This window comes from Fusarium oxysporum, chromosome 12, assembly GCF_000149955.1.
Source record: "Fusarium oxysporum f. sp. lycopersici 4287 chromosome 12, whole genome shotgun sequence".
NCBI classification, from domain to species: Eukaryota; Fungi; Ascomycota; class Sordariomycetes; order Hypocreales; family Nectriaceae; genus Fusarium; species Fusarium oxysporum.
Genome location: NC_030997.1, coordinates 838,028 through 860,619, shown reverse-complemented (window position 1 = coordinate 860,619; position 22,592 = coordinate 838,028). Strand labels below are relative to the sequence as shown.

The window sequence follows — 22,592 nt, the reverse complement described above, 5'->3', positions numbered from 1 at the left end:
CTGATCCCTATTCGTCCGTTATGGAACTAATTCGGCCGACGCAGGGATTACCGGCTATTTTGAAGCCCTAAGTCCGACGGTGTCGGTAACTAAGGCTTTCGCTACGGACATCCGTATATCTGGCTTCCAATGAATGCACTGGGAGAACTTAGTGAGATGACCAAATGAATATATCTATACTCCTTAGACATTCTCTGCGCCTCCTGTAGACTTATTTTCTCTTTCTGACGCCCATCGCTTCGTCGCTATGTCTTCCACGAGCGAGTCCAACGGCGCGCCAGCTATATCGACTTTGACTGCGACTGCAACGGCATACATCGATGTTTTCAGAACACTAGACACGGAAGCCCTGTCCCGCATCCTCAGCGACGAGTATAATCACCGGTTTGCGCCAACCTCGGCCAATCTTCCCGGGCCGATAGATCGTCACGGTTTGATTGCTCGCCTTAAACATGTCGGAGAGGTGATGTCTTCCTTCACTGTCACCATCAAGCAGACATGGCCGAATCCGTCGCTACGACAGGTTCTCATATGGGCAGAGTCCGAGACCAATTTCCATAAGCATTTGAGGGACAGTGATGACGATGAAGAGTGGATGAAGCGGGGAGAGTACATGTTTCTCATGACCCTGGATGAGAGTGGGGAAAAGATTACGGATGTACTCGAGTTTGTGGATAGTAAGGCTACAGAAGAGATTGTTGTTATGGTGGCCAGAGCGCTGGAGAAGAAGTCATCGGCTAAGGATTGAAGTGGATAATGCGCCATGATGCTTTGTGCAGCACAGGTTTTATCTAAACATTGGGTATATGTATTCGGCTAGCAATGGTATGTGACTGTGAAATCCAGATCTATGTAAAAATAAAGTTGTGTTTAGTCCAATTATACGCTCTCCTCTTGCGTCAAAGCCAACTCGTCCTTGGCTTTCAGCTTTTGTCGCTCACCGCGTCCCATCTGATATAGTCGAGACGCTCCGTAGAGCTGGGTCGTAATCCACAGGGAGAATACCAAGGGGGTAATGATACGCCACTCGAGGCCCCAGCGATGCCACGACCGGTTGAGAAGATATATCGTAACGGCGACCTCGGTTATAGCTCCTGTAACTTGCCAGACACAGCACGTATAGGCCATACGAGACAACAAGAGAGTGTTGTGGCGCTTGATTCGCCAGACGATCATCATGAGGAAGATAGGGAGCTCGACGATGACATCGAATGTACCTGAAGAAAGACGTTGTCAGCATATTTCGACTCGCGAGATTGCAGAGGCTTGGTTGACTAACCCCAGACCATGCACATGTAGAACTCCAGTGTAGCTTCGCGATGCTTATTGTGATCGGCGAAAAGACTCAACGCTGTCTGTGTGATGACAAGCAGTCCGGTATGATGTGCAATGCTTAGTGGGCTTGCGAACTTGGTGCGAAAACAGATTTCGAAGATGTAATATGAACTGTAGACTTCTGAAAGAACAAGCAGGCTGTCGCCGATGGTGACAGAACTGCCTTTGGTGAATGGTGTAGAGAATTTGGCATCGCCGATGAGGAAATACATCATCGGATAGCATCCGCTGCAAAGAACGCAGAAAAGAATGATGCTGCCGACGTGGAAGTAGACGAAAGAACGCCGTCGCCTTTCATCTTTTGTTCGTTCGAAAGTTTGGCAAATGTCTTTGTAAACAGCTGGCAGGATCCATCGCTCGAGACAGTTGGTAAGGAGAACAATGCAGATGATGCTGGTAGTAAGTATTAAGGAGCCGTATGGTAGAAGATGTGAAAGGGGGTTGTTTTCGATAATCTGGATCTTGGGTACAAATACCCGATGGGCATGATGGGCTGAATCAGACATTATAGCGAGCGGAGAATACAAACGAAAACAATTAATCAAGCAAAAAGTGTACAGAAGAAATGAATTGTCAAACTGCGGAGAAGAGGCCATGATTCTGTATTTATCCTCGCATCATTTGTGCCTCACTGACGCAAAGTCACCTACTAAAAAGGAGAGTTGCCCACGCGGCTCAAACCGACGAACGGAGTAGGCAACAAAGAACCCCAATACGAGAAAGCCAGCGCTTCTCAAGCGAGGCAGAGCAGTAAATATGCAACACCCTGGGATTGGTTCTATCGTAGACGCCTCCATACGAAAATTGCCGAAATTCTTCTAGTCGCGGGCCTAGAAGCGCGTCTAGTCTCGTCAGTGGTCGACTCGTAAGATTCGGTCCGGGGTAGCTGAGGCGGAGCATGACAGATTGCTCCACTTGGACAAGCCGTGTTTCCGTGGGCAGATTACGCGGCTGCGGTTCCTCGGCAAGATGCGAGAATTAATTTGGTGCCTTGTTGTGTATACGTAAATAATGGTGAGAAGGGGGGTCTGTGCTTGAAATCTTGACATCTCGTGAGAAAAGGGTCATGTTCGGGATTGACAAGCCGATCAGGGGTTTGTTTTAGGCCAGGGCGTTTTTGAGTTTGTATCAGAGGCGATTTACACATGCATTGGGGGGATAACACGGCAGCATGCAAATGAAGGATGTTATATTTGGGTACAGAAATCTGACATGAGCAGCACTCCAAGTTTGACTCTCGTATACTGACATTCCCGACGTTATCTGTTTCTTCGGGAACTTCAGAATTGGGAATGGGCTCAAGTTTCATGCTTATAGACTCAGCCATCAGTACGCTTCAACCAATCCTTGGACTTCAATAAGTGTAGTACAAACAGCTAAGATAGCCTACAAGTCTTGGCTCTGAGCTTCTCTCAAAGCCAAGTCCAACATAATTGGGTCATCTGGGCTACCCCTAGATTATTGCATGCATGTTGAACCCTGCGTGTGTTTTGACCAGATGACGTGGCTTGATTTTCGCGAGAAACAGCGTGAAAGGGGTTTAGTTTAGAGTTGCTAGGCTGTGCCGTAGCCGCTGATGAAATGGCGCACTTTAGGTAGAAGTTGTCGGCCCTTCCTTGTCTGGAAACGACACAACGGAGACGCAGTAAGACGGCCCCACTTTCGGCGCTCGACTTCCGATGCAACGGCGCAGTTACGGCATGGCGGCACTGTTATAACCGGAATCTTCCTCTATAAGCTTCCTCCAGAATGCGCTTTTATTAGGATCTGCCTCGCATGAATGAATCTTGGGGATTCTCAAACGCCCACTTATACCCGATCAAGGGGGCAAGAAAACTTAGGGCCTTTATCTCAAACGACAAAAAGACTTGGGCAAGTTCAGTATAAATTAAACTTTTGAACGAGTCAGTTATTTTTGACACCTTGGTTCTAAGATCAGAAGTTTCCGGCGCCCTGGGGCTAGTATCCTATAACTTGAGCCTTGGTCTCACATACCTCGATGAAAAAACTGCGAGACAACCAGAGGCCGTAATTATGAGAATATATATGCAATGAATTACTTGCCTGAAATTCTAAGATCTTGTGATGTTTCGGTCGTTGATGAAAACCACCAACAGCATGATTGGGTGGCTGACTTTGGTGCCTGAGGTTATGGGACTAGCGCTATGGATATCTCGAACTACAGGATCAAGCGAATCTTGCTTTAAGCATCTGTCCGGACTCTCAAATCGATGAAGAGTCACCTCGAATATAGTTGAATGATTTCTCTATATATACCATTGTTCTCAAACAAGTAACTCTGCGATGAACGGCTCCCCGCAACGAACTCCGAATATTCCGAGATACCCGAACGCGCCGAGAACGGAGGCTGCGGCAACTCAACCGCCAGATTTGAAGAGCATACTGCGCGTGAGGCAACTTGCACGTATCCGAAAGGCATGTTTGCCTTGTCGGGAGAGAAAAGTGCGCTGTAATCATCAGCAGCCCTGTCAAACATGCGTCAAGCGCGGTCACTCTGACCTCTGCTTCTACGACCAGCCTCGGGCGTCATCAAGTCCAACTCCGCAACCTCACCAACCAGAATTACAGGCTAGGACGGAGTCGAGTCATCGTAGCAACAATGCAACACACCATGGGCGCCCTGTCAGTCGCAATGGCAGTGTATCTAACACGAGCCCGTCCTTGCTAGGTGACAACTCCATTATCTCCGTAGCAAAGCCAGATACCACCCAACCTCATTCAAACAATGAACGTCGCACCGCGTTTGAAACTGGAATTCTTCCTCTTCTGGGTATGGATGGCGCTTCCGATGTTGGGCGCGGCACATCAGCAGGGCACTCAGAAACAACACTTGCTCTTGATCAAGACATGATTTCTCTGTTTGGCTTCTATCGGGATAGAGTTCACTCTTTCCAGTTCGTTATCGACGATCTTGCTGAAATCGAGAAGCTCATATGTTCTCTCTTGAACCGCGAAATCCAGGTACAGCATATCGACAATCATAGCCTTTGCCTTCTTCATGCTATAATGGCGGCTGGGGCGCAGTTCTCAGATTTGCCCACTGCTACACGACTATCTAAGTCCAATCAAAATTGTGAGCATCAGTTCTCCCCTTTCAGTCGCTTACAAGTAACTCATCGCCTTAGTGCACGCCTCTCTCAAGTGTTTGGGGTCTTTTGACCTGTTATGGAATCCTTCCAAGAGACTGATCCAAGCATTGCTCATTCTTGGTCATGTTTTGCAAAATGACATGAATCCTCGTGCAGCTTGGATCCTCGGCGGCACCACGGTTCGAGTTGCGCTATCTGTTGGTCTCCATCAGTCTATGAATCACTGTTCTCTCCGTCTCTCTCCTGCCGAAGCGCAACAGTTAAGGCAAGTCAGGGCCAGCGGGTTGGGCAGCCAAGGTTAAAAAGCTTAAGGAAGCCTTTGGCGCCGGTCAGCAATATTGTTTGGCAAGATGCTCTACTCTCATTGGCGTTTGATAGACCCCCAGCCTCTCATGAAATGAACCTAGAGTCGGACCTTCCAGCTCTGATATCGCTAGATCCGTCTAGCCAGCCTCTTGACTACCGACAGGCTATGAACTGGCTATGCCATCTGAGCTTCAGACATCTTCCAAGACTTCCCCAGACGGAACCGGTCAGGAACTATAGCCTCCTCTTTCATGACTTCGACCTTTACGAGTCTTCTCTAGCTCCTCATCTACAGGATTTGCAGCGTTGTACCTCGATCCAAGAGCTACAGGAACACTATAGCCTGATCGTCCACCGTTACTTTCTTCTCTCTACCCTCTGTCGCCCTATACTGTCCTCGCAGAATAAAGGAAAGTTCAGTGGAGAAGAATGCTCTATGATCTTGAACCGCTTTCAAGGTGCTTTGAAACGAAGTGTCTGTGCTTTCATCAAGCTACGCTCAATCTCAAATCTTGCAACCCGTTCATGGGCCTTCGTTCACAATGGTCTTGCCTCAGCACTCTTGTTGAGTTTTATCCGACAAGGCTCTGACGCTCAAGTTCAAGACTCCCAAGAAATACTAGCTGAGCTAGTAAAAACGTTGACTGAGCGCAGCGACGATGTTGGACAGTTCTCCGCGGCGCACAAGAAAGCTCTCAGGGCGATTCAAGCTCTACAGCGATCTTCAGTGGAGGAGACCAGATGCCAAAGTGAGAATTCATCTCAAGAGCATCATCCAGTAGCGGGATCTTCGGAGAGCATGACTGTTTTACCAGAGCACTTCGGTAACACTCAGGAACAAAGGTTTGTGCTGCAGCCCTCCCCGTTGTTTAAACATACTAACCTTTCTCCGTGCAGCATGGTAAGCTTGGATGATTGGCTTCGAGACTTTGACTTTGACGCATTTTCTCCACTTGAATCATACAATTTCATCATGTCGGACCAGGTGCCACACGATTTTGGCCTCTAGGTCCCTATCTGGCCAACGAATTCCCATGCGCTTAGAGAATGTACTAAGCTTATGATAAATTGTTTAGATAACGTTGCATTTGATAATGGCATCTATAAATAATCTAGTGGTCTCTATAAGTTTCTATTCTAAATTTGCCTAAACTCTCAAAACACTAATTTGCCTTCAACTGGTCCAAGCTGACTCATATTACTTGGCGCTGCTGAAGCCCAAGGTTTGCCATCGGCTGCAAACCCTGTCTTTGATCTCCTCCGGAAACGAGTTTTCGAAGTCGGCTGCTTCCCAGTTCTTCCCGGTTGTATATTCGACTGGCAACAAGCTGTCGGAAACAACCTTGCCACCACGATTAGGTGCTCCATTACCATGCGACATGTATGGAATGAGAGGAAAGCCGGCGACGTCTTCAAAGAAGTACTCGTCCATTCCGGGGCGGCAGCGAGTACAGAAAGCCCAGATCACATCCTTGAAATCGTACACGTTGATGTCATCACCGACGATTACCAAGCGATGGATCGTGTAGCCGACCTTATGATTGAAGATGATGTCTCCGATTTCACGGCAGAACTTATCAGATGTTGTCTTCATCTCACGTAGCTTCTGAGTGTCGACCTGCAAAGCAACCCATGTAACTTGAGACTCGAAAGGTGAGAAGGCTTCCTTGATAGGGAGACCTTTCGACTTGAGAAGGAAGCCGATCTCTGCAGCAGCAAGAGGACCTATCATTGTATGCTACTGAATTTAGTCACGACCTTCAAGTACTTCAAGTAAAATAAGCTAATACTTACAGTCTCGTCAGTCAGCCTTCCGCAGTTGGAGACGGGCAGAATCGCGTCTTTACGGTGCGTGATGAGATCCACCGTATACTTCGGCCAAGGGTGCGCATCACCGGGAAACACGTAGCTAGAGTGACTATCAGCACTGAAAGAAGACAGACAGCAATATAGGCTTACCCATGCATCTCTCCAAAAGGTCCCTCAGGTGCTGTTTCCGTGATAGAGCATGTTCCCTCAAAGACTATTTCCGAGTTGGCGGGTACATATAGTCCATTGGTCTCGCACTTGATGACATCAAGGGATGATCCGACCAGCGAACCAATGTACTCAGCCTCTGACAATCCGTCAGGGAGTGGCATGCTCGATGCCATGATGGCAGCAGGAGGCACTCCGAAAGCTAAAGCCCAGGGCATGTCGCGGCCTTCGTTCTTCCACATCTCGTGAATCTGGTAGAGATGTTGCGGCTTGATCACCAATCCGGCAAGGTGGTTCCGGTCGTAGATCATCGCACGAGCAATAGACCAGTTTGTCCATTTGCCATCTGGGGATTGTACAATATGCATTCCGTATGTTTGGATGTATTTTCCACCGTCTGATTGATGAAGCAGTGGTGCAGGAAGCTTGGTGAGGTCAAATTGGTCCGGTGTCAAGATATGCTCCTTACAAGGACCAGTCTCAACAACGGTAGGCGGAATAGGAGGTGTCGTTTTGGCGGCGAGCATCTTATCCAAGATAACCTTCATGGATGAGTCTGTAGGCAGTCCAAGATGTCTAGCAAGTCTGCCGTAACGCTGCTTGGGGTCAGAGCGAAGGGAGTTCGGTGCACCCAATATTCTCCAAAAGCCATTCTCATCTTGCCCCTTGAGCTTGTTGAACAGGGGAGCCTTGTCATTGTTCTCGACAACCTTTCGAATGATAGCACCAACTTCGAGATGAGGGTCGCATTCTTCAGTGATTGAGACCAGGTCGCCGTCGGCTTCGAGAGCCTCGACGTAGCTGCGGAAGTCCATATGAGGAAGAGTTTTAGAAGGCATGGCGTTGGTAAGTCTTGCTGATTCTAGACAGATGTCGACGACATAACTGCCGGGCTTCTACAATTCTTATATCTTCATACATCTCATACTATTTCCTATGTGTATTGTATAACGCTTGGTAGTCCGAGGCTCCGAGCCCACCGAGTCCACATCTGCCGAGCCGCAATATCCGGGAATGTGGGCCCCGAAGGCACCGAGAGTCCCCGAACTGAGCCTCAATGCTACCATAATGACGAGTCTGGCAAGACATGGGCTTCGCTTAAGAAGAGCCGCATGTCCTATCGGTCACGCATGAGCTCCATGTACTTCGTCGACTTAAGAACCTGAGAGCACTCTTCATTATCTCAGTTGCTCACCAATCTATCTTTGCCCTTCAAATTCGATACTACACCTTCCGAGATCAATATGGGGGAAGCACCAAGAAAAAAGATCATTGTAGCCTTAACTGGCGCGACAGGAGCTGCCATCGGCATTCACGTTCTCTCAACACTTCGACGACTCAACGTTGAAACTCATCTCATCATCAGTAAATGGGCAGCTGAGACCATAAAATACGAAACAGACTACACACCAGCTTCAGTGAGAGCACTAGCAGATCACGTCTACAACCCAAGCGACTTAGCCGCACCAATTGCAAGCGGGTCCTGTCACGTCGATGGCATGATCGTTGTTCCCTGCTCAGTCAAAACATTAGCTGCCATCAACGCCGGCATTTGTGATGACCTTATCACTCGCGCAGCAGATGTCTGTCTCAAAGAACGAAGGAGACTAGTGTTGTCGTTGAGAGAAACGCCACTGAGTGAGATCCACTTGCGGAACATGATGGAGGTGACAAGAGCTGGTGCTATTATTGCGCCTCCTGTTGTCGGATTTTACACGAGGCCAAGCTCGGTGGATGACATATTGAATCAGATGGTTGGTCGGTTATTGGACTTGTTTGGCCTGGAAGCTGGGAACTTTGAGAGGTGGGAGGGAATGACGAATGGGAAATCTTGAGTGCAGGCTTTGTCAGTTTTGATAACTTTCTCTCAGGAATAAATTAATGGCTCGGGGCGCATAAATAGGCGATTTGGTAACTAGGTATAGATTTGACAAAATATAAATTTAGGTCAAGGACAACGGTAAATCTCAGTGACAAGCGACGAGCGATTTGTTTGAAGAAGTACCAGAGATAGGCATTGTTACCACCGAATGAACACAGGAGATACGCAAGTGAAAAGTACCGGTATTACAGCGGCATGATCGGCCCTTTTATTTAGATCTGCGCGTCCGCCAACTTTACGCGTTCAACCTCAACTGGCGTTGCACTTTGCAGCCACAAGAATGCAATCCGCACAAGTTTAAATAAGTCAGTGTTATAAGATGCTTGCAGAATATAGCCACCAACTTTAACATAACAAGGCATATCCCTTTTTCTTTCATGTTCTTAGTGGTGTTCATCATTGTCTGATTTGTGATGGCCGCCGTCCGTGAATATCTTTCGCTTCTTCATCCCTGTGTGAGCTGAACTGCAAAAACATTTCGTCATATCACTCGGCAGACTTGTACTTGGTTACAGGTAAAGAAACTTACCAGATTATGAAAAAATGTAAACAGATGCAGCATGCAATAAAGGCTATTTACGTCACTCTCTCACAAGATCTACAGTTTCGGAGTGTTCATACAGATTGTGCAGGGTAACCTGATTTGAGGCACAGTTCGATATCCCAGAAACACTGTACCATACACTGTGGCAAGGCGCCAAGCCTTATCTATACGTACCTTCCGGAACAACTGAACAGCCGAGCGCACAGGTCATACGCTGCGAATCATTGAGCTTCCTTCATTTCAGACAGTGGCAGCATCAACCATTCTGCTGCTGCTTTTCTCGCGGTGGTTCATCTCAACTCTCCTCATACTCTCCTTAATCGAGCCTTTCTTTTTCTTTTACTTCTCTTTTAGTAGCATCGAAACCAGCTTGAACCATTCCTGCTTGCCTGCTTGCCTGCTTGCCTTCATGCAGGTCATGTGACGACCCCACAATTTCTTCAACGCCATTCGCATTCACGCTCTGGCCAAAGGCAGCATCATCACCATCCTCACCCGACCAACGGCACGATCATTCATCAAGAGAAGCACCACTTCTTGTTCTTGCAGCGTGCTGGAGATCAAGAAGTCTTGCTGATCGCGATATTGCTCATCGCCCGACCTTCCCCACGCCCCGACGACAAGCACGTTCAGAGACCCGGTGAACCGCCACTGCAGACCGTTATAAAATTCCGACTTGTACCCATCGAACGTGCGCGGTGCGCCCTTCGTTGGAACAACCGGGGACTGTAGAAGGGACCTGGCTTGGACTCGCAGCGCTGCTGGAGCCCAAGCACTGTCTTGCAGCATTGCTGGAGACCACATGTTGCCTGCTGACGGAGCCGGCCATCTCTGCTCGTGTCTCGTTGTTGACGGCGTAAAGGTACGTTTGATGCTCACTGTGCCACTGATGGATCCCAGGAATGTCGTCGTTCACCTCACCATGTCTTGACGTCGATGAGACTACGCCCGCCGTTGTTGAGTGGGAACACGATGGCGCAACCCACTGCTTCTCGAAGCCCGATCCAAAGATCGACAGCATCATGCTACGAATTCACCTGAGCGGGCTGTGCGCAACTGTCGAGCTGCGCTTTCCGATGAACTTGAAAGGAGTCGAGGGCATTTCACCTGTTGCGATCTCCATCGATCCATCTTCCATCACATCGTTCGACTTCGCTTTTGCTTCGACGGCGTCGGAAGCGGTGCAAGAGAAGTTCAAGTGTCCCGTTGCGTGCCTGAAATTCCAAACAAACAAGAACATTCGGCTCTTTGTTCCCACCGCTGCCAAAGAACCGTTAGCCCCTAGCCGAACACAGTCAGGGAAGGTCTTGGATGCTCTTCGCATGCTCTCTGCCGCAACATCGTTCTGTATTTACGTCGACGCTACAAAGTTTTCCAAAGCCGAGCTCCAGTCCATCAGTGATGCCGCGAAGCAGACTCGTTTAGCGCCTTTCCACAACCAATATCCTCCTGCAAACATCGAGACCAAGGTCGTCGATCTCTCCCCGCAAGACGACGCGCCGCCAGCCTACGATGAGACTGGGTCTCCCCCGCCAGCTCCCCCAATCAACGAGAGGAAGCGCCGTCGCATCAGTAGCCCCGATGAGGCAAGAGACGAGCTCGCTCAAATTTGGGCCGAGCTAAAAGCACGGAGCGAGAAGGATCGACTGGTTCAGCAAGAACTCTCCACCCTGAGACAAGAGAACAGAAGCCTTAAAACAGATTTCGACCAGCTACGACAGCAGGTCACGACCTTTCGCGAGGACTTCAGCTCTCTACAACGTGATGTCGAGCAGCTCCAATGCCAGGATAAACACAGCGCTGATCTTCTGGAAAGTTACGACACGCGCCTGGTTGAGCTACGAGAAGACCTAGAGGATCTGGATGCCAAGGTGGATTCCATCCAGGAGCACAGAGACGAAAATGGAGTAGCGCAATCATTCCTCGACAGAGTTCGCAGTGATGTGTACGACGATATCGTTACACGTCTTACAAGTTGAACCACTCGGGTTATTCAATAAACAAACCATACTCAACATTCATCCCGATGTTGCGTACACGGCGCGCCCAAAGCCATGCCAGCATCCCCCCATTGACTGCCTGCGTGGCGCTGGCCGAAGAAGAATTCGTCGACGAAACTTCAGTCACCGCCGTTGTTCTTATGAGCACGATGATGGCATCCTCGTCACCTTCGATGGTTCCGCCTCCGACCGCGAAACCGCTGGGCGCCATGGCTTGGCTTGACTTTGCTGAATGGATCTATGCCACTCTATTGTGATACTGGTTATGGCGCGTCTGGTTCCGAGGGCTCGCTTGCACACATGAACCTCGCAATGTATGTCTTGCCTTTGCACCACAATAGATCTTGGTATATCCCGACTAATTCTTTACAGAGTGGTGGGATCACCCTTCACACGCCGACGAATCTAAGCCAAACACGCGCTTCCTCCCGGCCTCGCCCAGGTCGATACCCGGGCAGACAGTAGCCTACATCCACGAGTCTTAGTCCCCAATAACAGCGACGAACAACTTCTTCGCAACACATGTTCTCGTCCAACACGACCATCGAAAGAGGAGGCTTGATGGCCTCGTCATGGGCGATGCAACCTTGCCGAGCGGTTCCTTCGAGCATTTTACGAACGATGCCGTGGCTGGCCAGCCCTGATGTTCCAGCAAATCTGACATATAAACGTTGCATGTTGTCTTTTTGTTGCAGAAAACCTTTTTGTATAAATACCCGTGAATGCTTGTACATAGTCGTTCTTCATATATAAGAACCTCAGCTACCCACTTTCTGAACAACTTCGATAGTCCTAGCCCATCCTGACTCCCGTTGGTCAACTGCTGCCCGTTTCCTTGTTCAAGCCTACAAATAATCCCGCTGCCTCGCGTCGTCCTTGCTTTGATAACGGCATCACAGCCATTCTCAGTTTCCTCCCCCGGCGAACATCGCGTACTCTCAGCGTTGGCAAATCTATCCCTACTGAAGACCAGACATCTCGGCTCAGCATAGATCAAGTGCGCAGACTTTAGTGGACCAAGGCTACATTCTCAAAACAATGCTTGGATCGCGAGATTCTTGGTCGGCACCTATTCGAACGCTCCGGGTCACTGGCTTCACCATTGATCAAACCTAAACTGAGAGGTCCATTATCGACAGTGATGCCAGGCTCTGACGGTTGTTCATTCACCTCACTGCCCCCTTCTTCATAGCCGAAAGCAAGCTTACTCTACCCTGTTCTACATCTGTGACCACTACGCCTCCGCTTGGCTACCAGTATCGACTTGCTGGTGATGCCTGCGCGGCACGCCCGGTTAGTGAGGGGTTTCGTCCAAAACACCGTTGGCTCGGTTGCGTTGGCTCATGTCCCCACGGGCGACTGCATGGTCTGCCCATCCAACCATCTTCCGTCTTTCTACCAACCACGTCTGCGACGACAGTGGTAAAAGGACCAAAAAGAAGGTAAAGCTATCTACCACAGGCAAAAACATACAACAGCGGGGATTCGCTGGTCGTCACCGACCCAACTACTAATCCGCCCCTTACCAGCTTATCTATGGGAGAGCGGACGGGATCCCGAGTTTTCTGGTAGGTATGGTCGTATGTGACAGACGGTGGTGTTCTTTTGGTTGATATCCTCAGGCTGCAAGTCGAAGGCAGAGTCGTTGGCTTGCCTGTACCCTGGGAGCCAAGACTCGAAACTTGGTGGAGCTCCTCAGAGGTTGCCAGCCCATATTGTCTAGTCATAGCGCATAAGCACGCTTGACTCGGACATGATTGCTCGTGAGCCTATGTTGCACCAAGCAGGAACATGTAGTAGATCAAGTCGACCCCGTGTTTCTAACTCTGGTTCTATGAAAATTATCGCTGGCCTCCTAATAAGTTCTTTTAGCGCCTGAACCCTCTGAGAGCTACAGCTTCAGCCTTTGGATCGTCCGAAAGTCGAATCTTGTGGCTTGATCTCAATCACCCCAAGATAGCCTCTTCCAAACTCCCTGTTATACCCCCCTTATCAATCATCGCATTCATAACAGTCCGCCAGATCGAAGAAATAAGGACCGAGGTAGAAGGAGGGCGGATTTATCTGGGACTGTGTGCCCGAGTACAGGTCGCAACTAGTGTAATACGAAGCGAAGGACTTGCAACGACAGTCGTTGGCACAGGCGTCGGCGCAACCCGCCTGATCAGTTACTGTGGGTGAACCGATATGCCAAGACTCGTCGATCAACCATGGTGCGATCTGGAATCCAATCATACAAGCGCCGCTCTTTTGGATGACATGGGTGCAAGCGACTGTACATCCAGCCTCCGTGGTCGTAGTTGCTGCCGCTGTGGTTGTTTCAGCCGATGTTGTCGACCCAAAGACAGTGGTCGATAGTATGTCAGTGGTCGACTGCTCCTCCGTGGTCGACAGGGCTGTAGTGGTTGACAGAGCCTCGGTGGTTTCCGTGTCGGCGGTCGAGAGTGTCTCAGTGCTGGACAAAACACCTGCTGTAGTCTGTGTCTCAGTCGATGTCAGCACCTCTATCGTTGAGAATGTCTCAGTAGTTGACTGCGTCTCCGCGCTGGAGAACGCACTCGAGAACGAGATGATAGATGACGATGCCAGCGATGGCTTGCAGGGCCCGGCATGAACACCAGCCACAGCCAACGCCGTAGCAATCAACGCATTCAAAGATCGGGGAGCCATTGTGCATAAGAATGACGTGAATGAACAAGAGTGACATCCTGCCAAATCGGCACTTTTTGTAATTCAGTCAGGGGCCGTTTTCTTTGACAGCTGGTAATTTCCTCGATTCGGAGCGTATCTCAAATGAGGTTAGTGTTCTGCATCTGAATGCTGCTAAAAGGCCAAGATACGAACATCGGCTTCAATAGTTTCTTTTAGCTCAGGTTTAGACGTGGTGTTGAACAGCCTAAGATAACGGCTAACCCGTGAAAGTCGAACGCTAACAGCAGCCAGCCGAACCACATTATCGGTAATGTTTGCGGGAGAACAGAATTTAAATCTGATTGTTGCCAGAGTGAACCTGAACAGTACTCTAAACCTACGAGAATATTAGCAATTCCGAGGCTGGTGGCTATCTCAAGTCTCAAAACATCATGTCAGTCCCATATTCTTTGAAACAAAATTTCCTGAAGGGTGCCGGAGTTCAAGACTATTCTTTAAGATCTTGAGAAACTTGAGTAGAGTGCGTCTCGTCAATATCTTCTGTCGCCAACACGGCAGGAAACACGGACGCGATTGTAAAATATTGTATCCCGCGCAATAACTTCCCTGTTCCAAAGATCCCGTTGTATGGGTATTTCACCAGAAAAAGCTGGATGGAACTTGGCGGGCTGCTTACGCTGGAAACTGCCGAAACCGGCCAATCACCACGATATATTGGATTGCCGATGCATCTCTATGTAACTAGTTGCTTTGTTTGCTAAAGATGTGCAGCTTGCAAACCCCTCATCTCACCTCGACCTTTCCCACTTGCTTTTGCTGTCTTGAAATGGTTGGCATCACGAACTCACCTACGCAGCATGGAAGGCGAACGAATCCTTGAAAAGCTATGGCGCGAGCCTACAGAAGAGAGTCTACAGTGCTTGCAGTGTCAGAAGTCATTCTCAGGCAGCCCTCTTATTCGTATATTCCGCATTGCGCAGGCAGGCCCGGGTCGCCGTGGTTCCAGCGCCCTGGTTTCTACGTCCCGAGGCGATATTATCCTCTTCGACCAACATATGGGTTGTGTGGCCAGCTCCAAGATCCCCTTCTCAGCAGTCTCCCATCTCTGGGATCCAAACATCTCAAAGGCAAGCAGCAACAAAAAACAGTTCCAGAGACGCCAGAAGCAGCTTATCGTGTTTTAGACATCTCGGCTAGAAATTTACAACGGAATCGAAAGACCGTGATACGAGGCCAGAGAACTCTGGTTACATAAGTGTGCCTCAATGTCCGATGCTCTGAGGAGTAATATCCTTCCCATCATGGATAAGTTCTTTAGCACAGCCGAGACAACTGTCTTGTACTTCGATGATGTGGGCCCGAATGTGGTAAATGAGCTCTGCAAAGACAAGCAGACTCCAGAACGCCTCAGTTCAGTCATATCAGTCTGCAACTCCAAGTGCTTCGAGCGCGTCTGGACCGCCATGGAGTTCATCAGAAGTGAGCGTGTCAGAATGATGATCAGCAACTATACTTACTTCCCCGACCTTGATGACCCTGCATTCCTGGGCCAGGTCTTCAAGGCCTGGAAGGATGAGGTTCGCCAACATGAAAAGGTGCATGATCTCGAAAGAAAGGTCCAAATGGGGAAGAATGAAGTCCCACGGAGTCTTAGTACACTGAAATCGGCAAAGTTACTCAAGAGGATGAACTTTGCCATGGCAACTGCTCTACGTTGCAAGAGAGGATGTAAGAACCGAATGAACTTCCTCCATGCGTTGAGAGGAATAGTTCGTGCAATGTCCTTCGAACTACGCAGTTCTGATTTCAAGACGGAGTACTATCGAATTGCATGGGAATGTTTGAAAGTGTGAGACTGCTCTCTGCTGTTGATAACCCCTTTTATGGGAGCGATCGAAAGAAGAGGTCCTGGCCACTGGTCTGCATTTGGCTACAGTGACGTATTCACTTAGCAGTTGGGATAGGAAGTGCATCCGCCAACACTGGGTAAATACACAACGTTTAACGATTCGGAGCAACGTATTACTCTTCGCATTGAAGACATTGGAACAGTTTCGATAGTTGGTAGACCAGAGCAAGGATCGATGATGCAAGCCTTCTCATCTGCCGCGAAGTTAGCTTTGGAGATTGATGGACCAGATGTCAGAGACTTTATTGCAACCCTGGGAAGAACTCATCCAGGGAATGCGTTGACCACCATGGAAATCTTGGAAGAGAAGAACGAAGTGAATAATGTGCAGAGAGTTCTGAACAAGCTCTTCAACTGCTCAGAAATTCCATCCTGGCCAACGGATGGCAAGGATAACATCAAATGGCTCCGAGACGTGCTATCCTTCTCCAAACTCAGACCTGGTGATGATCAAACTGTGCTGGGAGACAACGCAGCCAGGTTCGGGACAATCCACTGCAGACCGTATCATTACACCGTTGGTATCACTTGTACAGGATGTGATAGGATGTTTGCACATGAGATCGAGAGTTTCGTCTTGCAAACAGAGCTGCGGAACGCGAGAGCCTATCGCATCCCTGGTCTCAAGTATTTATGCTCTGAGAAGGACAGTTTAGCAATTTTGGTTTATGAGGATAAGGTCGTTGGAAGAATGATATGGGCCACGCCCGCTTGTGCATGTGGGAGGACAGAAGTGGTTACCCTGAGGATACCAGAGCTTTTCATGCCCCGCATTTTCGATCAACTAGATATATGAATAAAAAGTCAACCAGAGGGATGGGCAGCTAGCGCGAGAGAAGGTGTTCTAAGATTAACATGGCACTTATAAAATTATAACTAGGTTTTGCACATGTTATGATATACGGTTTATGATTTAGAGCAAGATACCGTAAACTCATCATAAAAATAGGAAACTACTAAAGTAGGACTGAGTTTGACCTGACTCGTAGTTTCTGGGTTGTCTGTATATGTCGTTGCCATGACCTGCATTGGGCCTCCAAGAAGCTGCTATAGCTTCAAGGTATCGACATGTCGTTGTTCGTATTTTTGAAACTTGAACCGGTATGGACTTGTGGAAATGCACCAAGTCCCTATCTCCTGTCAAGCTCACGACCTACCGCAAGGTGAACGCAGTGGAAGAAATAATAAAGCCACTAACAAGGCTAATTTATGATGATGTTTAGGATTAGGATGCTCCAAGTTAACAATATGCATAGGCTTACTTTAGGGCAGCTAGATCGAGTATTTGAGGAACCTTTCCAGCTCCGGTCTCCAGTCTCGCACAAGGTCATCAACGCCCAGACCAATGCCGTGTTTTCCGTCAGGCAATACCACTACCTGAACCTTTCGACCATGCTTAGCCATAGCATTTGCATAAAGATATGTGTTCTGAACCGGGACGAGTTCGTCATTAGAAGTATGGAAGAGGAACGTCGGTGGGGTCTTGTCCGAAACTCGGTTTTGTACGGAGAGGCTTTCAATCTGTTTGCGAGTTGGGTTGTTTCCGAGCAAGTTATAGCGTGAGTTCTCGTGGGTGTAGTCGTCCTCCATGGTAATAACCGGGTAGCTCAGAATACCGAAGTCGAGCTTTGCCTTCGGAGTCGTGAGTGTTGTTCCCGCGAGATGGCCGCCAGCTGAGAAGCCCATGACACCCAATTTCTTGGTTCCAGGGCTCTGCTTTCGAATGAGCTCTACCGCTGCAAGAGCTTCGTCCATGGGCGTAGGATATAGTGGCGGGGTCTTGATGCTGGCAGTGGTGTAATTAAGAACCCATGCATCGATGCCAAGCGTGTTGAGGTACTCTGCCGGACCAAATCCTTCGTAACTAATAGACATCACACTATAGCCACCGCCGGGGCATACCAGAACACCAACGCCAGTTGAGTTGGCGGCCAGAAAGGTTGTAAGTTGCTTGGGGTTGAGCCTAGGTTCAGGATTAGCACGAACGGCCTGACATATGAGCTTAGGATTTAAACTGACTTCATCCTGATATTTATGGAGTCAGTCTGGTCCGAGATATTAAAAGTTTCTTTCAAGGGATTTACTGGCCATATAAATAAGTGAGCTCAATTTACCCGGATCAGCAGATTCCACCAGCATTAAACCCAGATGCCGTGGATGAATTCTGGAGAAACTGGCGGGGAAGCTTAAACCGTTACTTCGGACTGTCTTGACCCGATGGCATGGGTCGCAAGGTCATCTTTTCTTGGTATTCATGCCGAGGCTTCAGGGAATCTGGGGTAGAGTCCACCAATAGAAATGTTCTGTTTGCGGGAAAAGGATGATATTCCGGATGAATTACATGGCTATGAATCACCACTAGTCATACACCCTTCAATTACGACGCCTATTCTGTACGTTAGGCTATCCCTAGATGTTGAGAGGCCTCGGGGAGCAAGAAAACTTAAGACTTTAGAAGAGAATGCTAAAATAAACTCAGTAAAAAGTCCCCTAAGCTTAGGCTAAATTACCTAAACATCTTCATCGCTTAGGGTCAAGGTCCTAAGTTTCTTGCCTCCCCTAGAGAGGGTTCCTGAGAGAACAAAAGACTATAAGAATTTGAGAAGGATATATAAATACTACATATTAGAACGGCATTGCCGCTGTACCGATTCACCACTTGGCAAAGCTTTCGTGGGGAGCGGGGACTCGCATTTAGCCGAACAGACCTCGAGCATTAGTCGCTCGAATAGCATTCGCCTTTCGAGGATCCGGGAATACCTCTTCAACATCCTTATCGAAAGCAGCAGCATACTTCGCAGCTGATGACATGGGTGTGAAGACAATGTCAGATCCCCAAACGATTCTCGTGTAATCGACCCATCGAAGCAATGCGGGAATGGCGTAGTTGACAGGCCAAGGTCCGGCAAGGTCGAAGTAGAAGCTCTCGGAGAGGGTTTGCTTCATAGAATCCTCTGTCAAGTTGAGACCAGGGTAAAGAGCGCTGTAGGTGATAATGCGGTCCAAGGTTGGAATCAGACCACCGCCAGCATGTGACATGATCCACTTGAGGTTGGGGAATTTGGTCGGCATTGAAGTGTAGAACAAGTCGGCAAAGGTGCGCGTTGTCTCGAAAGGGAAGTCCAAAGTGGGAGCAGCAAACTGTCGGACGGCCACTGGCCGGTTGAGAGCCTGCCACTGTTGCTGCGAGATGGAGGGAGCAGTCTTGTCAATATCGAACCGCAGCTTGTTGAACTGAGTGCATGGCGTGGTAGGGTGCTCAAAGATAGTGACATTGAGCTCATTTAGTGCGTCGTAGATTGGCTCAAGATCACGATCACCGAGGTACAGCCCGTAGTAGTTGGACATCATGACGATTCCATCTGGCTTAGGGCTGAGCTGTTTGAAGAGATAGTCAATCTCTTTCAAGGAAGCCTTGATGTCAGGCAGCGGAAGTGACGCAAAAAAGCCAAACTGCTTGGGGTACTTGGCCTTAACCTGAGATCCATACTGGTTAACTCGACGAGCCAGCTTGATAGCTTTCTTCGTAACATCCCTGGAGGGAACATTGAGGTAGACTCCGGGGCTTGAGATTGACAAAATCGACTTCTCAATGTTGTTTTCCTTCATAAATTGCAGATGAGACTCGGCATCCCATTCCTACTGGTGTAAGTTTATGCCTATCTCATGAACAGGTTATCAGTGCAGTACTCACGGGAATGCTGGGCATGCCATCTGGGCCAGGTATATGACCAGCCTCTCTCAAGGCTTTTGCATAGAAATCCGGAACAAAATGAGAGTGAACGTCGATCTTGGGCGACTTTTGGGGTGATGGTGTACTGCGGCAAGCAGTGACTGCTAAAGAGAAACTAAAGAGCGACAAGAACTTCATACTGAAAAAACGGGGGTAAAAACGAGTGTTGCCAGGAAACGAGAAAAACCGTTAGCCTTGGGATCATCGCATTTATTTATGCATGTTCAACAATCCCGGAGTGCCAAGGGGAGGCAAGAAAACTTCAGACCTCTATTCTCAGGGACAAGAAGACTGAGGATAATTTAGTATAGGTTTAGTGGGCCTTAAGGTAGATATTTCTGGCACCTTGATTTAGCGTCAGGGGTTTTCTTGCCCTGAGGAGTGTCCATGAATCGAGTGGGAAGCTGGAAATTGGTGTCGACATCAAGGACGGGACAGAATTCTACGTTCCAACCTGAAGATTGTCGAGCAAGGTTTCTCAATATCTTCAGCCTATTTTATTGGTAAGGTTTCGAGACATAAGCACTAATGTTCCATCAATGCGACTCTGTCTTTAAAACAGGGCGATGCTTGGACTGTGCCCCAAACTACAGTGGGCTTCAGAGGATCTTCGGATCGTTTTGATTCTTATCTTGGCGGTATTTTCTTATCTAAACGACAAACCCCAGTCGCCTTAATGGGGCAGGCCAGGCAAGGCAGAAAACTTGGGACCTTGATCCTAAGTGACAAAAAGACTTGACTAGTTAGTTCTGGCATGTGAGTCAAGGGCTAGTCAAAGGTCCATACGGAGTCGGGAGGATAAGATGCACAATACTTCCGTAACTCTGATATCCAGTGCAACGGCTCGATGGGAGCGATAAAAGCTCAAGGTCTTAGCAAACCGACCCGAGGTCAAAATAAGATAACCTCTTCCAGATAATATTACTGCAAAATGATGCGAATACTGTCAAAGGGTCGCTGAACTTTTGGCTTTAGGGTCGTACTTACCTACCATCAGTGCCACGGTATCATTGGGACGGGACGGCGTTATAGCATAATGCCTAAGTGTAAAGGATGAGAAACTACGCTCTCCATTTGATCCACATAATTCAAACAAGGACCATGGGGGCAAGGTCCGACTTTACCACATCCACGATGATGGCGCAGTCCAAAGCAACCTCCTCAGCGGCCGAACAATACGCTAGTGAGAATCTATCCTGACCCTGTCGACGACCTAACCCAAGGAAGTGTAGCCCTGCCCAAATCCTCCTGGAATATTTCTTGGTAAGTTTCTATCTGTCCTATAAAAGTCCATGACTTACAGCATCTCTAAGCCAAATATTAACATAAAATAGTCTAATCAGTACCTATGTAATGGTATCTACTGCTAAGTCTTTAAGGTCGAGCTTGACTAGACATAAGGACTCTGAGCACTTTCACTGATGCTTCTAGTAAAAGAAGGCCATGAACACCAGAGTTACTATAATATTATGTATATTACCCAGTGATAGAAGTAAAATGTAATACTATTCTTAAAACCCCATATATATTTATGCTATTTAGAACCCATTAATTGTGTAACATCGAAGGTCCAACATACGAAATTTACTCCAGAAGTATCGCCCTCGGCTCCATGGCTCGTGAGCTGTATCATCTTTGGGGTAATATTCCGGTGTGAACCGTTCAAGGCTGTACCCCAGCCTACCATCAGGGTCTGGCATATGATCCTGGCCACCTTTGCAAAACCACATGAAGCTATTGAGAATGAATATGCGCAGATCGCCGTCGGTGTACTTCTCCGCAATGCGCAAACAAACATAGCCCTGCAAGCACAACAGAGCAATGTACCGCAACTCCTCATTTCGAGTCCTACCACGAAACCTCGTGGCGAGTGCGAGTTCAGAGTGAAGAGGTTCTAGTGTTTGTCGTGGCATTTCCAGCTCAAGTTGTTCATCAACCTGGCGAATGAGTTCACCATAGCATTGAAATATGAAACAGAAGATGGACAGGCAAGAGCCTTCGATGCCGTCATCCTCTTGGTGCCCCGCCGGGAAAGACTTTTCATTATAGATGGGTAAAAGCATCCCTTGCTGTAACTGTGTCTGATGTAATAGAAGCTTATCGTAAGCAAGATGGTGCCGTTGGATTTCGAAGTCGAAAAATGCCTCCTGTAGACGCTCCAGTTCCTCGATAGAAAGGGTTATAGCTTGGTAGGGCATAACGTCAGGACTACCGAAGCAACGTGAGCATTCCCTTCTAGAGTCTCCCTGGATCTTGTTCCACGCATGGATAGAGTATCTTGAGATAAAATGGTCCATTTCATTGTTCAGGCTGCTGAGTTCACAGAGTAGAGAAAGGTTGTACCAGTCCCTACGATTTAAGGGGCCATGGCTTTCTGCCTCGTGGACCCTTTGCCTCGCTTCTAGAGGACTTAAAAAGACCACGTTGCGCATAGTTGACCGTAATCGACAAATGAGAACGGCATCTTCCAGTAGCTCGTCAGTTGGATACATCCGATTGAAGGCTTGCAGGGCTGGGTCCAAGAGATTTCGGCGATGCTTCTGGAATAGAAGCAAGGCTCTGGGATAAGAGAATGCGAATGCCCTTATACTTATAGGGGACTCCAAGCGCTCCATAACCATGAGAAGTATCTCGGTTGGGAGACTACACAGGGGCGATATCGAGTTCATATTGATGAATGAAGATGACATGCAAAACCATATGTTGAAGAAATGAGAATCGAGAAGAGTGGGGGGCATAACACATCTCGTGGGTATTTATAGATTTCTTGCATGAATAAGGTTCATTGAAGGTCTTTGTTCTTGTCACCTCTTAAAGTCAAGAGATTCGGCGATGAGTCATAATTAGTCACAGGTATTAGAATAGAGCCTTGGGGGCTGAAACTGTATTAGAGAAAAGTGTTATTCTTGAGCTGTGGCTTGGTTCGGTCTTTACGGTATATCGTCAAGGTTTATACAAACTTCACAACATGGGCCAGGCTACATGCTCACACCAAGCATTGGACCAGCATTCTGATTTATAGCGAAGGTTCATGATATCTCAACTACATACGTCACGGTAAAATGATAAAAAGCTTTAATTACCTCAGGCCTTTGGAAGCCTAGGTTTGGTGTGTGGAGCACTAAGTTCTCTGTGGTGATATAA

At 48.3% G+C, this 22,592-nt stretch overlaps 11 protein-coding genes and 1 non-coding gene across 14 annotated transcripts; 6 read left to right on the top strand and 6 right to left on the bottom strand.

The window, feature by feature from the left end:
- Positions 1–247: 247 nt before the first annotated feature.
- On the top strand, positions 248–748 carry FOXG_13397 (uncharacterized protein; the record flags this gene model as incomplete). Its single annotated transcript, XM_018393376.1, has 1 exon — positions 248–748. The coding sequence occupies one exon, from the start codon at positions 248–250 to the stop codon at positions 746–748; it is 501 nt and encodes a 166-aa protein (XP_018252630.1).
- FOXG_13396 (uncharacterized protein) lies at positions 711–2,104 on the bottom strand. The gene is made up of 2 exons (XM_018393375.1): positions 1,280–2,104; positions 711–1,217 (listed from the first exon to the last, which is right to left on the bottom strand). Exons 1-2 carry the CDS (start codon positions 1,929–1,931, stop codon positions 880–882), a joined length of 990 nt encoding a protein of 329 aa, XP_018252629.1. The 5' UTR covers positions 1,932–2,104; the 3' UTR covers positions 711–879.
- Positions 2,105–3,097: 993 nt separating this feature from the next.
- FOXG_21160 (uncharacterized protein) lies at positions 3,098–5,937 on the top strand. Of its 2 annotated transcripts, XM_018401487.1 has the most exons (5): positions 3,098–3,798; positions 3,874–4,429; positions 4,482–4,728; positions 4,758–5,594; positions 5,649–5,809. In XM_018401487.1, exons 1-5 carry the CDS (start codon positions 3,640–3,642, stop codon positions 5,758–5,760), a joined length of 1,911 nt encoding a protein of 636 aa, XP_018252628.1. In that variant the 5' UTR covers positions 3,098–3,639; the 3' UTR covers positions 5,761–5,809. The 2 variants fall into 2 exon arrangements, with proteins under 2 accessions (XP_018252628.1, XP_018252627.1); XM_018401486.1 differs by having other exon boundaries at positions 3,098–4,429; positions 5,649–5,937.
- On the bottom strand, positions 5,833–7,640 carry FOXG_13395 (uncharacterized protein). Its single transcript, XM_018393374.1, has 3 exons — positions 6,711–7,640; positions 6,546–6,660; positions 5,833–6,489 (listed from the first exon to the last, which is right to left on the bottom strand). Exons 1-3 carry the CDS (start codon positions 7,565–7,567, stop codon positions 5,950–5,952), a joined length of 1,512 nt encoding a protein of 503 aa, XP_018252626.1. The 5' UTR covers positions 7,568–7,640; the 3' UTR covers positions 5,833–5,949.
- Positions 7,641–7,830: 190 nt separating this feature from the next.
- FOXG_21159 (3-octaprenyl-4-hydroxybenzoate carboxy-lyase UbiX) lies at positions 7,831–8,692 on the top strand. The gene has a single exon (XM_018401485.1). The coding sequence runs from the start codon at positions 7,973–7,975 to the stop codon at positions 8,561–8,563; it is 591 nt and encodes a 196-aa protein (XP_018252625.1). The 5' UTR covers positions 7,831–7,972; the 3' UTR covers positions 8,564–8,692.
- Positions 8,693–9,370: 678 nt separating this feature from the next.
- FOXG_13394 (uncharacterized protein) lies at positions 9,371–14,297 on the top strand. Of its 2 annotated transcripts, XM_018393373.1 has the most exons (3): positions 9,371–11,468; positions 11,527–12,722; positions 12,777–14,297. In XM_018393373.1, the coding sequence occupies exon 1, from the start codon at positions 10,057–10,059 to the stop codon at positions 11,131–11,133; it is 1,077 nt and encodes a 358-aa protein (XP_018252623.1). In that variant the 5' UTR covers positions 9,371–10,056; the 3' UTR covers positions 11,134–11,468; positions 11,527–12,722; positions 12,777–14,297. The 2 variants fall into 2 exon arrangements, with proteins under 2 accessions (XP_018252623.1, XP_018252622.1); XM_018393372.1 differs by having other exon boundaries at positions 11,527–14,297.
- FOXG_21158 lies at positions 12,621–12,736 on the bottom strand. Its single transcript, XR_001936418.1, has one exon. It is a non-coding gene; the product is annotated as a 5S ribosomal RNA (ribosomal RNA).
- Positions 12,960–13,824, bottom strand: FOXG_13393 (uncharacterized protein; the record flags this gene model as incomplete). The annotated part of the gene is made up of 1 exon (XM_018393371.1): positions 12,960–13,824. The coding sequence occupies one exon, from the start codon at positions 13,822–13,824 to the stop codon at positions 13,147–13,149; it is 678 nt and encodes a 225-aa protein (XP_018252624.1). The 3' UTR covers positions 12,960–13,146.
- A 138-nt stretch (positions 14,298–14,435) lies between the features above and the next one.
- FOXG_21157 (uncharacterized protein) lies at positions 14,436–14,990 on the top strand (the record flags this gene model as incomplete). The annotated part of the gene is made up of 1 exon (XM_018401484.1): positions 14,436–14,990. The coding sequence occupies exon 1, from the start codon at positions 14,664–14,666 to the stop codon at positions 14,988–14,990; it is 327 nt and encodes a 108-aa protein (XP_018252621.1). The 5' UTR covers positions 14,436–14,663.
- An 81-nt stretch (positions 14,991–15,071) lies between these two features.
- Positions 15,072–16,511, top strand: FOXG_13392 (uncharacterized protein; the record flags this gene model as incomplete). Its single annotated transcript, XM_018393370.1, has 2 exons — positions 15,072–15,575; positions 15,771–16,511. The coding sequence occupies 2 exons, from the start codon at positions 15,072–15,074 to the stop codon at positions 16,509–16,511; spliced, it is 1,245 nt and encodes a 414-aa protein (XP_018252620.1).
- Positions 16,512–16,987: 476 nt separating this feature from the next.
- On the bottom strand, positions 16,988–19,429 carry FOXG_13391 (uncharacterized protein; the record flags this gene model as incomplete). The annotated part of the gene is made up of 4 exons (XM_018393369.1): positions 16,988–17,740; positions 18,232–18,287; positions 18,424–19,250; positions 19,410–19,429. 4 exons carry the CDS (start codon positions 19,427–19,429, stop codon positions 16,988–16,990), a joined length of 1,656 nt encoding a protein of 551 aa, XP_018252619.1.
- Positions 19,430–20,822: 1,393 nt separating this feature from the next.
- FOXG_13390 (uncharacterized protein) lies at positions 20,823–21,646 on the bottom strand (the record flags this gene model as incomplete). Its single annotated transcript, XM_018393368.1, has 2 exons — positions 20,823–20,907; positions 20,994–21,646. The coding sequence occupies 2 exons, from the start codon at positions 21,644–21,646 to the stop codon at positions 20,823–20,825; spliced, it is 738 nt and encodes a 245-aa protein (XP_018252618.1).
- Positions 21,647–22,592: the final 946 nt, after the last annotated feature.

Coding starts and splice junctions, on each gene's coding strand:
- FOXG_21160 (XM_018401486.1), top strand. CDS start 3,640: ATGAACGGCTCCCCGCAACGAACTCCGAATATTCCGAGATACCCGAAC. Junction 4,729..4,757: donor AGGCAAGTCAGGGCCAGCGG/GTTGGGCAGCCA, acceptor AAAAAGCTTAAG/GAAGCCTTTGGCGCCGGTCA. Junction 5,595..5,648: donor GGTAACACTCAGGAACAAAG/GTTTGTGCTGCA, acceptor TTCTCCGTGCAG/CATGGTAAGCTTGGATGATT.
- FOXG_13394 (XM_018393373.1), top strand. CDS start 10,057: ATGTCGTCGTTCACCTCACCATGTCTTGACGTCGATGAGACTACGCCC.
- FOXG_13396 (XM_018393375.1), bottom strand. CDS start 1,931: ATGGCCTCTTCTCCGCAGTTTGACAATTCATTTCTTCTGTACACTTTT. Junction 1,218..1,279: donor CTACATGTGCATGGTCTGGG/GTTAGTCAACCA, acceptor GTCTTTCTTCAG/GTACATTCGATGTCATCGTC.
- FOXG_21159 (XM_018401485.1), top strand. CDS start 7,973: ATGGGGGAAGCACCAAGAAAAAAGATCATTGTAGCCTTAACTGGCGCG.
- FOXG_13395 (XM_018393374.1), bottom strand. CDS start 7,567: ATGCCTTCTAAAACTCTTCCTCATATGGACTTCCGCAGCTACGTCGAG. Junction 6,661..6,710: donor CCTTTTGGAGAGATGCATGG/GTAAGCCTATAT, acceptor TAGTCACTCTAG/CTACGTGTTTCCCGGTGATG. Junction 6,490..6,545: donor GAAGGCTGACTGACGAGACT/GTAAGTATTAGC, acceptor TAAATTCAGTAG/CATACAATGATAGGTCCTCT.